This window comes from Quercus robur, chromosome 5, assembly GCF_932294415.1.
Source record: "Quercus robur chromosome 5, dhQueRobu3.1, whole genome shotgun sequence".
Lineage (NCBI taxonomy): Eukaryota > Viridiplantae > Streptophyta > Magnoliopsida > Fagales > Fagaceae > Quercus > Quercus robur.
In genome coordinates, this window is record NC_065538.1 from 61874574 (window position 1) to 61888359 (window position 13786).

Consider the following 13786-nt stretch of genomic DNA (forward strand, 5'->3'; position numbering starts at 1 on the left):
TGTTAAAATTCACATCTAATTAAAAAATATTGAAAGGGTGTAAGTATAATATTGCTTAAAGTTATATCATGTGTAATTTGAATCCAACCTTATATAATATATATATATATATATATATATGAAAATTTGAGCTAAGCTGGCCTTAGATTACAAAGTTTGTCACAGCCGTTCGTGAGCCATGCCTATTTTAGTCCTTCAAAGTCCAATGAAAATCTTGACAAATGTCCAATGAAAATATTTCAACAGAAAAGACGCGTGGGATCACAGTCAAAATAATTTGTCTGAACCTTGGCATAATATACAGGTCAATCTAGTCATCATCATCATCATCACTATCACTCTCATTCTCATCCTCATTGCTTATATTCTTATTGGGTTTTACAACAGCAAATGAGATGCGGCATATTACAAAAAAAAAAAAAAAAAGTCAAACAAACAAACAAACAAAACTTTTGAATACATGATGATCTAGTGGACTTTCAAACCATTTTTACCAATAACACTTGCTTCTTTCATTGTCCATGTTTCACGGGACTGCTTCAGCAATCGAATCTTCAGATTTGTTCATTGTGTTTTCAACTTCCAAGTCAAAAAGGATCCCATACTGTCCCATTAGTCAAGGAAGATATCTTGGGATACGTAAGCAGCCCATGCATCCTATAACAACACAGGAAAGTTGCATCATCTTAAACATAATAATGATCCAAATTGAAAACTTTTACCTACATTGGTTTCACTATTCCTTTTTCTCTCAAATTTTTTTTTTCTAGTTGTTAGTGTCTAAATTGCACAGATTCTCTGCAAGAGCCAAAAGTTACCTGGAGGATGGAGAAAGCTTTCTCTGCAATGTATTTTTGTCGGATTGTTGCTCCTCTTTGTTGCAGCTTGTCAGGGTGGAGACAAAGCCTTGCTTTTTGATAAGCTTTCTTCACTAGTGTACTTTCTGTTAGGCTTGTTATAGGGATAGCATACCATCCACTATTGGGCCATAGGACCTGAATCAATGTCAAGCAATATGGTTATATATCAACTGGCTGGTTATCCAATATTATGAAGCTATTATAGCCATATAATAAAAGTGTTAACAACAATGGTTTCTTTATGAATGTAGTCAAGCACAAAAGTTCTTACTTGATGTAGTTCTGAAAGCAGCAACTTTATGTTGGTTTCTTTGCCAGCCGACCACACCCTTATGCATTCATCCAATAGCTCCACTTCCACCTACAGTTTTCATGAAAGTAGAGATCTTTTTCATTATAAAAAATGTAGGGAAATGCCAATGTTGATAATTTAAGCTATCTAGAAGGGAAGAGAGGGAAAAAGACACGAAGTTTGTATTACTTCCTACAATAAAGGCATGTCAGAAGCTTACATCTTTTTCTGGCTGTAGTTTTTCTTCTTCAACTGTCCAATTTCTTTGTTCTTCTTCCTGCAAAAGAAGTAGATGGGAAAGAACTGTCAACACACCGGCCTCGTCATTACTTGATTTTTAAAAACTGTCTTCTTTCATGGAGGAGGACTTAGATGCGGCCAGGCAAATGGCATTTACAAGAGTATTGACTCTCCTCTTGTTGTAGAGAAGACACTTTACAAGGGACCAAAACTGTGAATACTCCTTTCTGTAGGCTAATGCTTGCACCAGTGCTGTGTAGCCAAGGCATTGCCCCCCAAAATAAATTTCACTTGTCTTCTTTACATTTGCCGTAAGAAAGGTTTCCTTCGGTTTTGACCCCCCAAAACGGTCTCACTCTATTCATTTAATGTTTATGTGGGGGGGGTTGTCATATTTCAATAAGTTTAAGAACATAACATTTTCACAACTATTAAAATGGCTTGTTGTGATTGGTGTATGATTAAAACGTTGTTAGTGGTGGACTCAGGTGACAGTGATGTTCCAATCATGACAAGCCATATTAGTAGTTGTAAAAATCATTGTATTCGTAGCATTACTCGTCCTATTTATTAGATTTATTAACAGTGCATACATGATACACCTTGGCAAGTCCTTGATTTTTATGCTCTCAGAAAACACCTTTACCTTTGTAGACTGAATCATTCCATGCTCATCTATTGGTTGATTTGATAATTCACTTGCATTTGTCCTTCCTGTATCATATGATATGAAAATTTTGTTATTTTTCTTCTTGTTGGACTCCTAATACATGCCAAATAAAATAACCACATTACCTTCTCTTTCAACATTTTGCTCATTGTCAAGTGGTCTCATGCTCAAATCTTTCTCAGAATGTGTCTGAAATTTCTCTTTGGCCCATGCAACTGCCTCGTCAATAGAAATTGCTTCACTGGTTCCCTCTCTATGGTCAAAGTTGATCTCAATGACATAAGAGCTCATAACTTCATCTTCTTCTTGTCCCTCTTCTTCTTTTGGCAGTACATGATCTTGAAATCCAGATTCAGCCTCCCGGTCCTGATGAAGCGAAGAGACAACTGATGCAGGGGAGTTCATGAGTTCCAAATCATCCACAGATACTTTGACGCTTTGATACGAACTTGGTTCAAGACTAATGGTTTCTGGGGACGATACCCGTTTTGGGAATCCATTATAGAAGCTTCTGAAATTCTCATGGTACTCATTTTCCATGAATTCTTGCTCGGTGTAGGAAGAACTATTGCTAGGAAATGTAGGCTTCCCTTGTTTCTTAGAATATTCTTTGGGCATAATTGATGAGTTCCATCTAGATGGGATATTGATTGGCCTGCAGTAATAATCAAGTTATCTAAAGTCTCAATTATCTGGATGCTGAGATATTGAAAATCATTATATCAATTGTTCCAATGACTTGTATTAGACACTGAACTTTTTTGAGCAGAGGGTGACATAAAACATGTGTAAGGTTCTATTTTATTGTAATAATTCATAAGTGATGAACAGACAAAAATTGCATATGAGGCTATGAGCCTTGCACAACTTGGGAGGCACTTCAAGACTAAAGTGCTTGCTGCGATTTATATATGATTGGCATTCATATATAGCCTAGTAAGTCTATCTTCCAAATTCCTCATCCTATAGAGATTGATGGTTTGAGCCTTCAAATACTTAAATATAGGATGCTCTAAAATGACTTGATTTAGGTAATTTTTCAAGTTGGTGCCAAATTTAACATGTCTTTGGGAAGATTACATATATCAGCTACCAAAATAGACAAATAGCACGCTTGATTGACATATTTTCATCATATCTCACAAAAGAAAGACTTGAATTGTAAACTCTATAATAATTCATACTATTTTTTTTTCCTTTAAAGCAATGAATTTGGGAGACTACATACATCAGCTACCAAAATAGATACAACATTCTTCACAAATTTTTTAATAAATTTGAGGATACATCCTATTTCACAACACATTGAAGTGGTACATTGTGGACATTTTCTACCCACCACTTCTTACATATATTCATATATCCCTTATTATTATTATTTTGAATTTTTTCTACCACTTACCGACAACCACTTCAATAAATTATGAAATTAGGTTTATTTGCATTATTATTGTAATTTTTCATAATTATTAACATGTACTATTGTGATTGAAATAATCGTTACTTTTGCAAACAAGGATGAAACCATGTACAAGCAGAGGAGGGCTGTGGCCCTCTCCAAATTTTTTAAAAATATTAAATAATAAGTATATATTTAAGATTTTAGAAAATAAGTCCATAAAAAATTATATTTACCCCTCTCAAGAAAATTATATTTGCCTCCTAGTTTCATCCCTGTTTGCAAAGCAAACTACTATTCCTCTAACTCTTCTTGAATAAATATTGAAATTTATAATAATAAAAATTGTTACTTTTACATAATTCTATCTTTTGCGAGATTTTTATAGAAAATGTTAGATCTAAAATATTTTTTTACAAATTGCTAATTTGGTAAATAATTATTCAATAAAAAAAATAATGTAAATAGTAAACCTAAATTAGAACTAGTAAATATTTACCATTTCATCATAAAAATATTCCAAAAAAAGTTTATGCGAACGTTACTCTATTTTTTATTAAGCAATGGTTAGACTTATGTTGCTTTTATTCAATTTAAAGGTTGAAACTTCTTTCTCCAACAAAAAAAAAGAAAGGGAAAAGGGTTGAAACTTGAAACTTGAAATGAAAGACGAGAAAAGTAAAAGATTGTACTTATTTGGAAAAATAGTCAGATGTCAGTGAATCCCTACTTTCAAAGTTTTACTCCCGCGATCATCGGAGTATATACGACATCGTACTACCATTATTCCAGTATTCCTATACTACCCTTACCGATCTACAAAAATTTAAAGCACAAAACCGGCAAATATAACAAATTTAAAGGGGCATAAGTGTCAACTAAAAACTACGTAACTGAAGTTAAAAACGGTTAGAAATGAAGTCACAGTACAAAAATACTTCGTACACCCACTAACCTGAGCTTTGAAACAAAGGAAGACAATGCCACGTCATCTCCGATCACCGGCCGGTGGAGAGGGCTCAGATCCTCCGAGCTCAGCACCGACGACGAGTTCGACTTCGACTTCGACTTCGCTTTCGAATTCGGCCTCGACCGATCCCTCGACTTCCGGTCGAGATCATCCTCCGATCCAAATATATCGCCGTAAAATCCCCCTCCTCCTCCGCCGCCGCCCCTCGACGGAATCCTGAACGCCGGCAAGCTCCTTCCGTCCTTATCAGCCGGAGTTACAAACTCCGGCGGCCGGAAAACTTCCCCGTAGAATTCCCCGTTGTTCTTGAAGAAGTCCCCGGAGAATTTCCTCATAAGCACGCTCCGCGGCGGCCCGCCAAACACATCGGCAAAGTCCTCGGGGTCTAGCGTTTCGGCTTCCTCACTGCCGCCGCCGCCGCCGCTACGGCTAAAAATGAACTGTTTCGACGATGCATCCTCTGTGGACCGGCGCCGCGGGAGGCTCGGCATTCCCATGCGCATTCGCCACGACTCATCCATAGATTCCGGCACACCGGAGACAATAAGAACTCTTAATATATATATATATATACAGTATACTGAAACAAAAGAATGGGGTTTGTGATAATTTTATATGTAACAACAACAACAAGAAGAAAAAGAAGAACAAAGACTTGGGACAAAAAAGGAGCTTTGTGAAAAAGTGAGTATAACTTTGTTTATAAGAAAAAGTGATTATGGTGTGCTGTTTATGAGTTAATAAGAGGAATATAAAATAAGGTTATGATGAATGAAATCTTGATGATGTTTTTGTGAAAAATAATATACCATCTCACTACTGTAAGCACACGCTTGCTTACCTGGAAAGATGTGTTTGGTTTTGCAATCATGGTTTTATCCATGTGTCCCCACAGCTGTGTACAATACAACCAACATGCTGTTGTTTTTTTCTCTCTTTCTTTTTATTTGCTTGCTTTTGTTCTTGCTTTGCTTTCCCTTTTTTCGGTGAGTTAATAATTCATGTTTTTGCGTTTTTTTTTTTTTTGCTTTACAGGTTTTTGGGTTCTTGTTTGCTAAAGATGCTGGAGGAATGAGTACTGTAAGTGCTCCGTCTTAGAAAATGGTTTTGTCATAACTTAGATTATGCCAAAAATATGTCCTTCTGACTAACCGACTTATCTTGTGTGAGTTTTCCCACCTCGAAGGGGTGATTATCTAGTTCCACGTCATCTCTCTCATGTGGAATATTTATTTATATTTTCTCTCTCTAACCACTCTCATTATTATTGCTCATCTTTATCTCATTAACAATGAAATAACCTCGTTCTAAATGGTAGGACACCTTCAAACCTATCTTGCTCTTGACCTATCCTATTCAACCTACATGCGTTTTTTCCAAACCCTAAAGAGTGGATGAGCTTTTCCCTTTGAGTCATGTCATGAATTTAATTAATTGATATCACCATTCATATGAAAAGAAGAAATACCCCATCATTGTACTTTGAATAATTACTCATATATTACATTTTTAGATTGAAGACAATGCTAAATGGCATCACCTGACTATCATGAATGAAGATGTTGTATATAAGCACATTATTACAAATGTCATAGGTAGAGTGGGTAATTATAGTATTCTTCGGAAGTACAATATATTTATACTCTTTTCTCTCACATGAATAATGAGTTCTTAAATGCAGTATATAAGCATGTCATAGGCAGGGGCTGGGTAGCTTCATGCAAGAGTATTTGCTAAGTAATGCAACCTTGCCATTAGCACTATTTCATATGAACTGATTACTCTGATTTTTAAGTAGTTTGAAGTTTCTGTTTGTAATTTGTAAGAGGTTATAATTTTGATGTTACTTGTTGCTAGTTATCCTGTGTGGCATGCAGTTTCTGGTGTTTGCAAGTTGTGTTATGTTGCTGGATCAATAGATATGGTGACATATTGATATTTGGCAGTTACATAAAACCTTATTTATTTATATAAGGTGAAAAGAAAGAGATTCTACTAAATTCATTATACTACAACATATTTAGAAAATGATTATCTGGTAAAGTTGTTAAAGGTGAGGTGAGGGAAAGGATGGTTAATATCTCATAAGGGGACAATGCATGCCCTTGAAAGCTCTCTACTTTTCCAATAGACATCATCAATCGTAATTTCAAGCAAATATTATCATCAATAACGGGGTGGCAAACCAGGAATTATCCTGATTAGCTTAATTGTAAATATAAGCTAGCCCAATAGACCAAAAAGTTCTGAATTCTTCCTACTATAACTGTTATCCTCGGAGAAAACTACATTAAAGAACCTCGTGGACTTATGAAGCTGGAGCAAGAGATTCAAATCATCACTAAAGGACGAGACAATATCTCTGTAACATGCCTATTGATTAAATTGTTTAAACCTTCATTTTAAGCAGCATACTCCTTTTGTTCCAAATTGTTATATCTATTTAGAAAACTCAACTATTTAGGAGAACATCATAAAATGTCTTTTCTCTTTAAAACTAAGTTAGAAGTTTTATAAATTACTCTTAAACAAATTTATAAAAAATTTTAAAAACCGTTTATATAAAAAAAAAAAAAAAAAAAAATTCTGCAAAGCAATTTTTGAAGTTATTGTAGATTACAAAACTCTATTCGCTTACTACCCCTACAATTATAAACTCTATTGGCAATAGATTACAAACTTATCTTCAAATTTAAATTATGTAGCCACCAAAGCTCATCCAAATTCAATCTTTATTTTCAAATTAAATTTTAATACGAATACTAATAAATTCTACAAGCTAATGAAAATGTTAATAAAATAATGGAGTTTGACTTTTCAAACAAGACTTAATTTTGGGAAATTCCAAAATGGAATATAAGCAAAAAAATTTTGGGATGGAGGAAATAATATATTATAACAAGTTTGCGAAACATTCACATAAGAGAGGAAAATAAAAACATTTCAACTCATAAAAAGAGACTTACTACTTTTCCTTGGTTAAAGAACACCCCTATCCATAAAATAATATGATTGGAGGTATTTACCTGCTTTTAAGTTTGAGAAGGGTGGCTAACTTACCTTGGCTGCAGTCTATAGGGATATCAGAAGTTCAAAAAATTGAGCAAACATTCAAAACTATGCATCAAAAGTTCAAATTATTGATCAATTGGTTTTATATGCCGATAGGTATACTAATTTTCAGTCAAAGGGCCCGAATTCTTAGCTTGTTTTTCAACTTCATCCAATTTATTTGGATTTATTTTTGTTTTTAGGCTTAAACCAATGGGATTTGAACATATAATTAATCAGTTAATCATCAATCAATCAATATATATATATATATATATATATATATATATATATATATATATATATATATAAAAGCAGAGATTTCAAATGAGAGTGCATAAGCTATTGCCATGTGGCACTCTAATATTGCATTTAGCTTTTTTAGCCTCTTCTCATTAAGTTGTTTGTACTGTTACTCAAAAAATTATGTTAACTTATTTTTACTATTATCTAAAAAATGGGTTGTTGTTGAAAATTAAACCAAGCCATATGAAAAGCTCAAACCCACTTATTCCCTTACATATTATGATTTAAGCATGATCCTTTCTCATGTGTAAATGAAAGCCTAGACCCTAACCCGCTTACAAAGTCTCTTTCTCCTTCCCCATTGTAGATGAAACTTGAAAGCCAGGACCCTAACTCACTTAGAAGCTCTCTTCCTCTGTACAAGCTTCCCTTTAGACTAACACACTCTTCAACTTCTTTACAAACAACAGTTTGTAGTTTGGATTCATTGATCCTATCTGACCAAACCAACGTTCCTACTCATTTTTCAAGTCTTAGTTCAGCCATTCTGTGTAAAATAATGGAGATGTATGGTCAAGGAAGATATAAAATCACTCTAAAAAATAAAAATAAAAAGGAAATGTACAGTTTAACCTCAACAGTCCCACCACTTTATTTTCTCTCTCTCTCTCTCTCTCTCTCTCTCTCTCTCTCTCATATATTGAGTGCTATATTAGGATTTCCCAAATTGAAAATAATATTCAATCTTACCAATGGGCTACACTTTGAAAGGATTGTCTACTAAGATAACAAGTGCTTCTCTTGTTGTATTACAAGAGTAGTTCTTAGGTACTCCCGGAGCACAGTGAATAGTGTTCCATTATCTCACATTTATGATAGGGTCCACTCATGAAATTCATGATGGGGTTCATCATGAATGTGAGAGGAAGGAACACCATTTTACTATACTCCGAAAGTACTTAAGAATTTTCTGTGTTAAAGAAAAAGTCAAATGCTATGTGATATGACATAATCACCAATAGTCATATTGCATTCAACTATATTCATATTAAATTTTGAGTCGTCTGTGATGCTATAGTACTAGATATGAAAACCAATTTGTTAACGACTTTTGATATGCTCCTACAGCTGATTAAGAAATTCACAAGAAGTTGGATCAAATTGTTTGTGTGCCTTCAAATTGCAGTTTTTTATTATTTTTTTTACACAAATGCATGAAAATGGTAGGTCCATTATAAGCATAAAGATGATTATAAGTTCAGATATTGATAAACAATTGAGATACTGCGGTAATAGATTCTAATAGCATTTGTCCCTTTTGTAGATTCTAATAGCATTTGTCATTTTTGAAAATCTAAACAATTTATAGCATTCTAACCACAAATATTTGGCATAAAATCTATGATGCAAAAATAATTTTGGTATCCCATAGTAAAAACTAGAGAGGACTACAAAAACTTTTAGTTAGATGTACACCAATTATTTATTTATTTTTTTTAAAGTCTTCTTGAAGTATTAATTGTTTCAGTTTGAGACCAATAGACCAGCATACTTTTAGGCAAAGTTTTCCCATGCATCGCACGGGTTTCCGACTAATTGAAATTAATTCTTTTGGAAATCAATCATAATTAATCATTCATAATCACATCATCACATGAAACTTAATCCCAAAATGACTCTCATCACTTGAAGCTTGACATGGCTTGATCGTGGCCAAAATGGCCATAAAATCTTAACTATATAGTTAGTAGTTCTGGTTACTAAACTATATTATTTACTAGCATCTCGAGTCTAAAATACTCGATTTTGGCCTATAAATCGAGTCTCAAAAACTCGATTTCCATGATCTGATGTGGCATTTTTTTCCTACTTGGAAATCGAGTCTCTAAGGCTCGATTTATAAACCAAAAAAATTTAAAAATTTTTTTACTCTCAAGTCTCTCGTACAGGCCAAAATACACAATTTTTTTTTTTTTAAGAAATCCAGAAACACAACAATCAGATCAAAGGGAGAAAGAATCAGATTAGATAGGAGAGGCGACTTGCCCAGAACATATCAGAAAAGAACCCAGAGAAAAAAAAAAAAAAAAAATCCCAGAAACAGAAAGAGAGAAGAACCCATAACATCAGAGAAGAACATGGATCGGTCAGCCTAGGTCGCCGCGCACCGCGTTGCCTAGCTTGGGTCGCGCATGACGCACGCTGCCTGTCCCGTGCGCAACCCAGGCTAGGCTGCGCACGGCGTGGGTCTCGCACGGCAAGCGGCGCAGCTTGGGTTCTTCTCTTTGTTTCTAGCCTGGGTTCTTCTCTCTGTTTCTGGTTTTTTTTTTTTTCTCTCTGGGTTCTTCTTTGACCTTTATAAGGTTTATAAATTAAGTCTTAGAGACTCGATTTTCATGTGGTCATCACGTGGAAAAATATGTCACATCGAAAATTATTAGACCATGAAAATCGAGTCCCTGAGACTCGATTTATAGGCCAAAATCGAGTCTTTTAGACTCGAGATGCTAGTAAATAATATAGTTTGATAACTAGAACTACTAACTATATAATTAGGATTTTATGGCCATTTGGCCATTTTGGCCCTTGATCGTTTAATCTAGTAGTTTGATTTTAGCATCCAAAATGTCGTTTTGATCATTAGGGTTAAGGATAAAGTTAGATAATGGTTCAAACGACAAATTTTACATTTTCTTGATAAAAGTACCCTAAAAAAAATTGATCTCCAGTTGCAAAATAAGGTGTTTAATTACGTGTGTGGACTTTGCGCCATGATCTCGTTGTCAGACCATTCACATTGATTCTATGACATTGGTTTCATCATAATATCTACTATTAAGACTCTGATTTTCCTCCCCCATTTGAAATTTGACAACAAGCTTACCAAAGCTTCTATTATCGAATATAAATTTGGTATCACCATTTGACTCGAGTGGCCTAGTTGTTTGGCTATCGAAACGGCCTTGAATCCTGAAAAAATAAATAAATAAATAAAACATGCAGTCTTATTTTGTATTCACAAACATATAATGATTTGCATATGACATCCAAAGGCTGTATGTTTGTTGGGATTAATTAATGAAACAAAAAAGTGAATGATGAATATAAAATATGAAGTTTTCATAGACTATGAAATAGACATAAAAACTTCTATTTCAAAAGCAATTTGATTGAATGTTTTATACAATATTTATATATACTATAAAAATTAGAACCCCAATTTTTTGACATGAGAGTGTCAAATAAAGTACCAATGGAACTTCAATAATTTAGCATTAACATTTCTAACTTGCCGGATGCCCAAAAAAAATGTAGAACACTTTAACCAACATACGTAACATAAATAGCAAATACATTATGTTTTTATTTATATAAGATAGAATTTATACTTTAGTCTAATTTAAGTGTATATGTGTGTAAAACTCCCTCTTAGAGACTTAAACTTTGGCCCTTGCCCCCTACACCCCTCAAGCATTTATACTTGTGGAATGACCACCGCACCAAGGATGTGCGGTGGTAATACATTATGTTTATTAAGTATGCCAATGAAGGCAAATCTAAAATATTACTTTAAACTTAAATAATCAAATGTATGAATTTTAAATTATACTCCATAAATAGAAACTTAATTATATGGATAGATTTAAATAAATAAAAGTACCAACTCAAACTTTTTAAATATCTGTTGAATTTAGAACATACTAACATAAACATATATTTTAACATAATAGTTAAATGAATCGTAATCTCATTTTGAAATTTTTTTTATGATATCAGATACATATTTGATATTGAAGACAAAATTTGTTAAGTTTATACTTATTATTATTGCATATATGTATGAAGTTGATAGGGAGGTCATTCCATTCTCAAAGATAGTCAAGAGCCCAACAACAATGCGCCATTTGTGAGAAGCAATATATCCGCTTGTCTCATATATTCATTCAAGAATCTAGCCACGATTGACCCTATGATGCTTGAAAGCACTGTAAAATTTAAAACCTTGTTATTAGTTTCATTCTCGAAATCATTGTTTTCAAAGAGGTATGTTTCTTTGAAGGCAATAGCCAAGCCACGAAGACTGGCTAAAGCTGCTGTGTGAAAACCTTTAAACTTATATGGACTGTGATAATTGTTTAAGCCACTAAGAGTCTAAGGTGCGGTTTGGATTCGCGTTTCCTGCGTTGCGTTTTTGCGTTTCCACTTTTTTTTTTTTTTTTATAGCTGATTTTGTTGACTTTTCAGCGTTAACAGTGCATCCGTATACTGTTCATGAACCCACAAACTTCACTTTTCAGCAACTTTTTTATTAAAAATGGGTCACACGGTAATATTCACACATTTAAAAATTATTTTGCTACAGTATTTCCAGTTTTCAATTTTCAATTTCAGCAAAATAAATTCTATCCAAACGGACCCTAAGACTCTCTAAAGCAGCTGGTTTGTGGAAACCTTAAAAGATGACATGCATTATCCAATAATGAAATGATGGTTTAAATTCAATATAGATCTACAAAATAATAAAAGTACCAAAAATTGTCATGGTAACACATCTACATTATTTTATTGCACTTGTTTTTCATTTTGGGTTTTACCGTTTTTTGAGCAATTTTGTCCTTTCTTTGTCTTTTTGTTTGTAATGGTTGTAAAATGAGTTATTATATATTTACTTAGTTTTAAAGTTCATATCACTTCATACAATTTATCATGGGTACTAGCTATTTTCCTTGCTTCATCATGTTGCATGCATACTGGGAGGGAAGGCTTACTGGGGATTGTGGGTGGTCCAATGGGAATAAGAGAAACAGGAACAGCTGAGGAGTTTAATGGTGACTTTGACTCACTAGGATTGATGGCTTTGACCTACAAAGAAGTCTTTGATAATGGGTAGTCCACTAGAGAAATTTCTTTTTCTTCTCCCACATGATTAATTTATTGGGGATATTTTGTGGATTACACTCTCGAGGGTTTTATCAAACAAATAAATAATTATTATGCTTTCCTCATTCTAATAGCATAATGAATAATGAGATATCATGAGTTTTGACTTCGAGGAAAAGATGTTTAAGGTGTCTTAACAATAAATATAAACACAAACATACATTAATATCAACCCAGCCTAGAAACCGTTTTATGGATTATGAGCTCTGAGTATTTGTCAACAAGGTATAGGATCCTAGGTGGATGCATGAATGCCATCATATCATTTGGGTGGAAGCATTTACTATTCACATGATTTAGAATACAATTGGTAATGCAAATAGTTAGGTGCTGATAATGTGATATCATTTATTTTTTTATTTTTTATGATTTGTAATTGCTTCTATGTTTTTGAATCTAACGGAGTAAGATTAGAGGAAATGTTCCAGTTGTTTGATTTATTAGAATATCTATAGGAAGGTCCACATGAAGAGAATACGGGCAGTTTTGAATTAATCATAGTAGCTCATAATGCAGAGGAAGAGATGCCATTAAATTCAATCCCTCAACTTTGGAGTAAAATTTTTCACTTACCATATATGTACTAAATATGTTAATAAACATATAAATAACAATATTTGTCTTTAACTTTACATTTCTTTTCCTTTTTTACTTTCATTTGAGCTCATTACTCATTAGATTCAGTAGTAGGTTCATTCTTATAATATCTCTAAGCTAAACACTATTTCCATAACAAAATTAGATTCTTAAACTTCCTCCTTTCTCATATGATAGATAAAAAATTATGAGTAGAGTTAAGAAAAATTAATTTGGAGTCGATCATATGTTTATACATAATTCATGATTGCTCATGTAATCTTAGGAGTGCTATTCTACATGCGCCAAGATTTTCCAACCATTGACAAGCATCAATGGCTTCAAAAATTGATCGTATTCATAGTGGCAGGGTGAGATATATGATATACTTGGAAAGAAATAATCAATGATTTTTTCTAATTTTTTTTACACCATGGATATTTTATTATTGTTGTTGCTTAATCTCCTGGATATATTGGCTTTGGAAGATTATTAACTAGGATGGGCATGAGGATAACAATAATGACATGCCCTATATCTA

General features: G+C 33.5%; 1 protein-coding gene across 1 annotated transcript; it reads right to left on the bottom strand.

Annotated features, from left to right (window-relative positions):
* Positions 1 to 261: 261 nt before the first annotated feature.
* Positions 262 to 5099, bottom strand: LOC126726583 (J domain-containing protein required for chloroplast accumulation response 1). The gene is made up of 7 exons (XM_050431863.1): positions 4417 to 5099; positions 2188 to 2717; positions 2039 to 2106; positions 1373 to 1429; positions 1132 to 1221; positions 819 to 995; positions 262 to 657 (listed from the first exon to the last, which is right to left on the bottom strand). The coding sequence occupies exons 1-7, from the start codon at positions 4950 to 4952 to the stop codon at positions 613 to 615; spliced, it is 1503 nt and encodes a 500-aa protein (XP_050287820.1). The 5' UTR covers positions 4953 to 5099; the 3' UTR covers positions 262 to 612.
* Between the last annotated feature and the right edge of the window lie 8687 nt (positions 5100 to 13786).

What these genes read in the sequence shown, in the direction of transcription:
- LOC126726583 (XM_050431863.1), bottom strand. Translation starts at nt 4,952, where the DNA reads ATGGATGAGTCGTGGCGAATGCGCATGGGAATGCCGAGCCTCCCGCGG. An exon ending in GCAAAATGTTGAAAGAGAAG is followed by an intron (nt 2,107 to 2,187) that starts GTAATGTGGTTA and finishes CATATGATACAG; the next exon opens with GAAGGACAAATGCAAGTGAA. An exon ending in AAGCTTTCTCCATCCTCCAG is followed by an intron (nt 658 to 818) that starts GTAACTTTTGGC and finishes GTGTTGTTATAG; the next exon opens with GATGCATGGGCTGCTTACGT.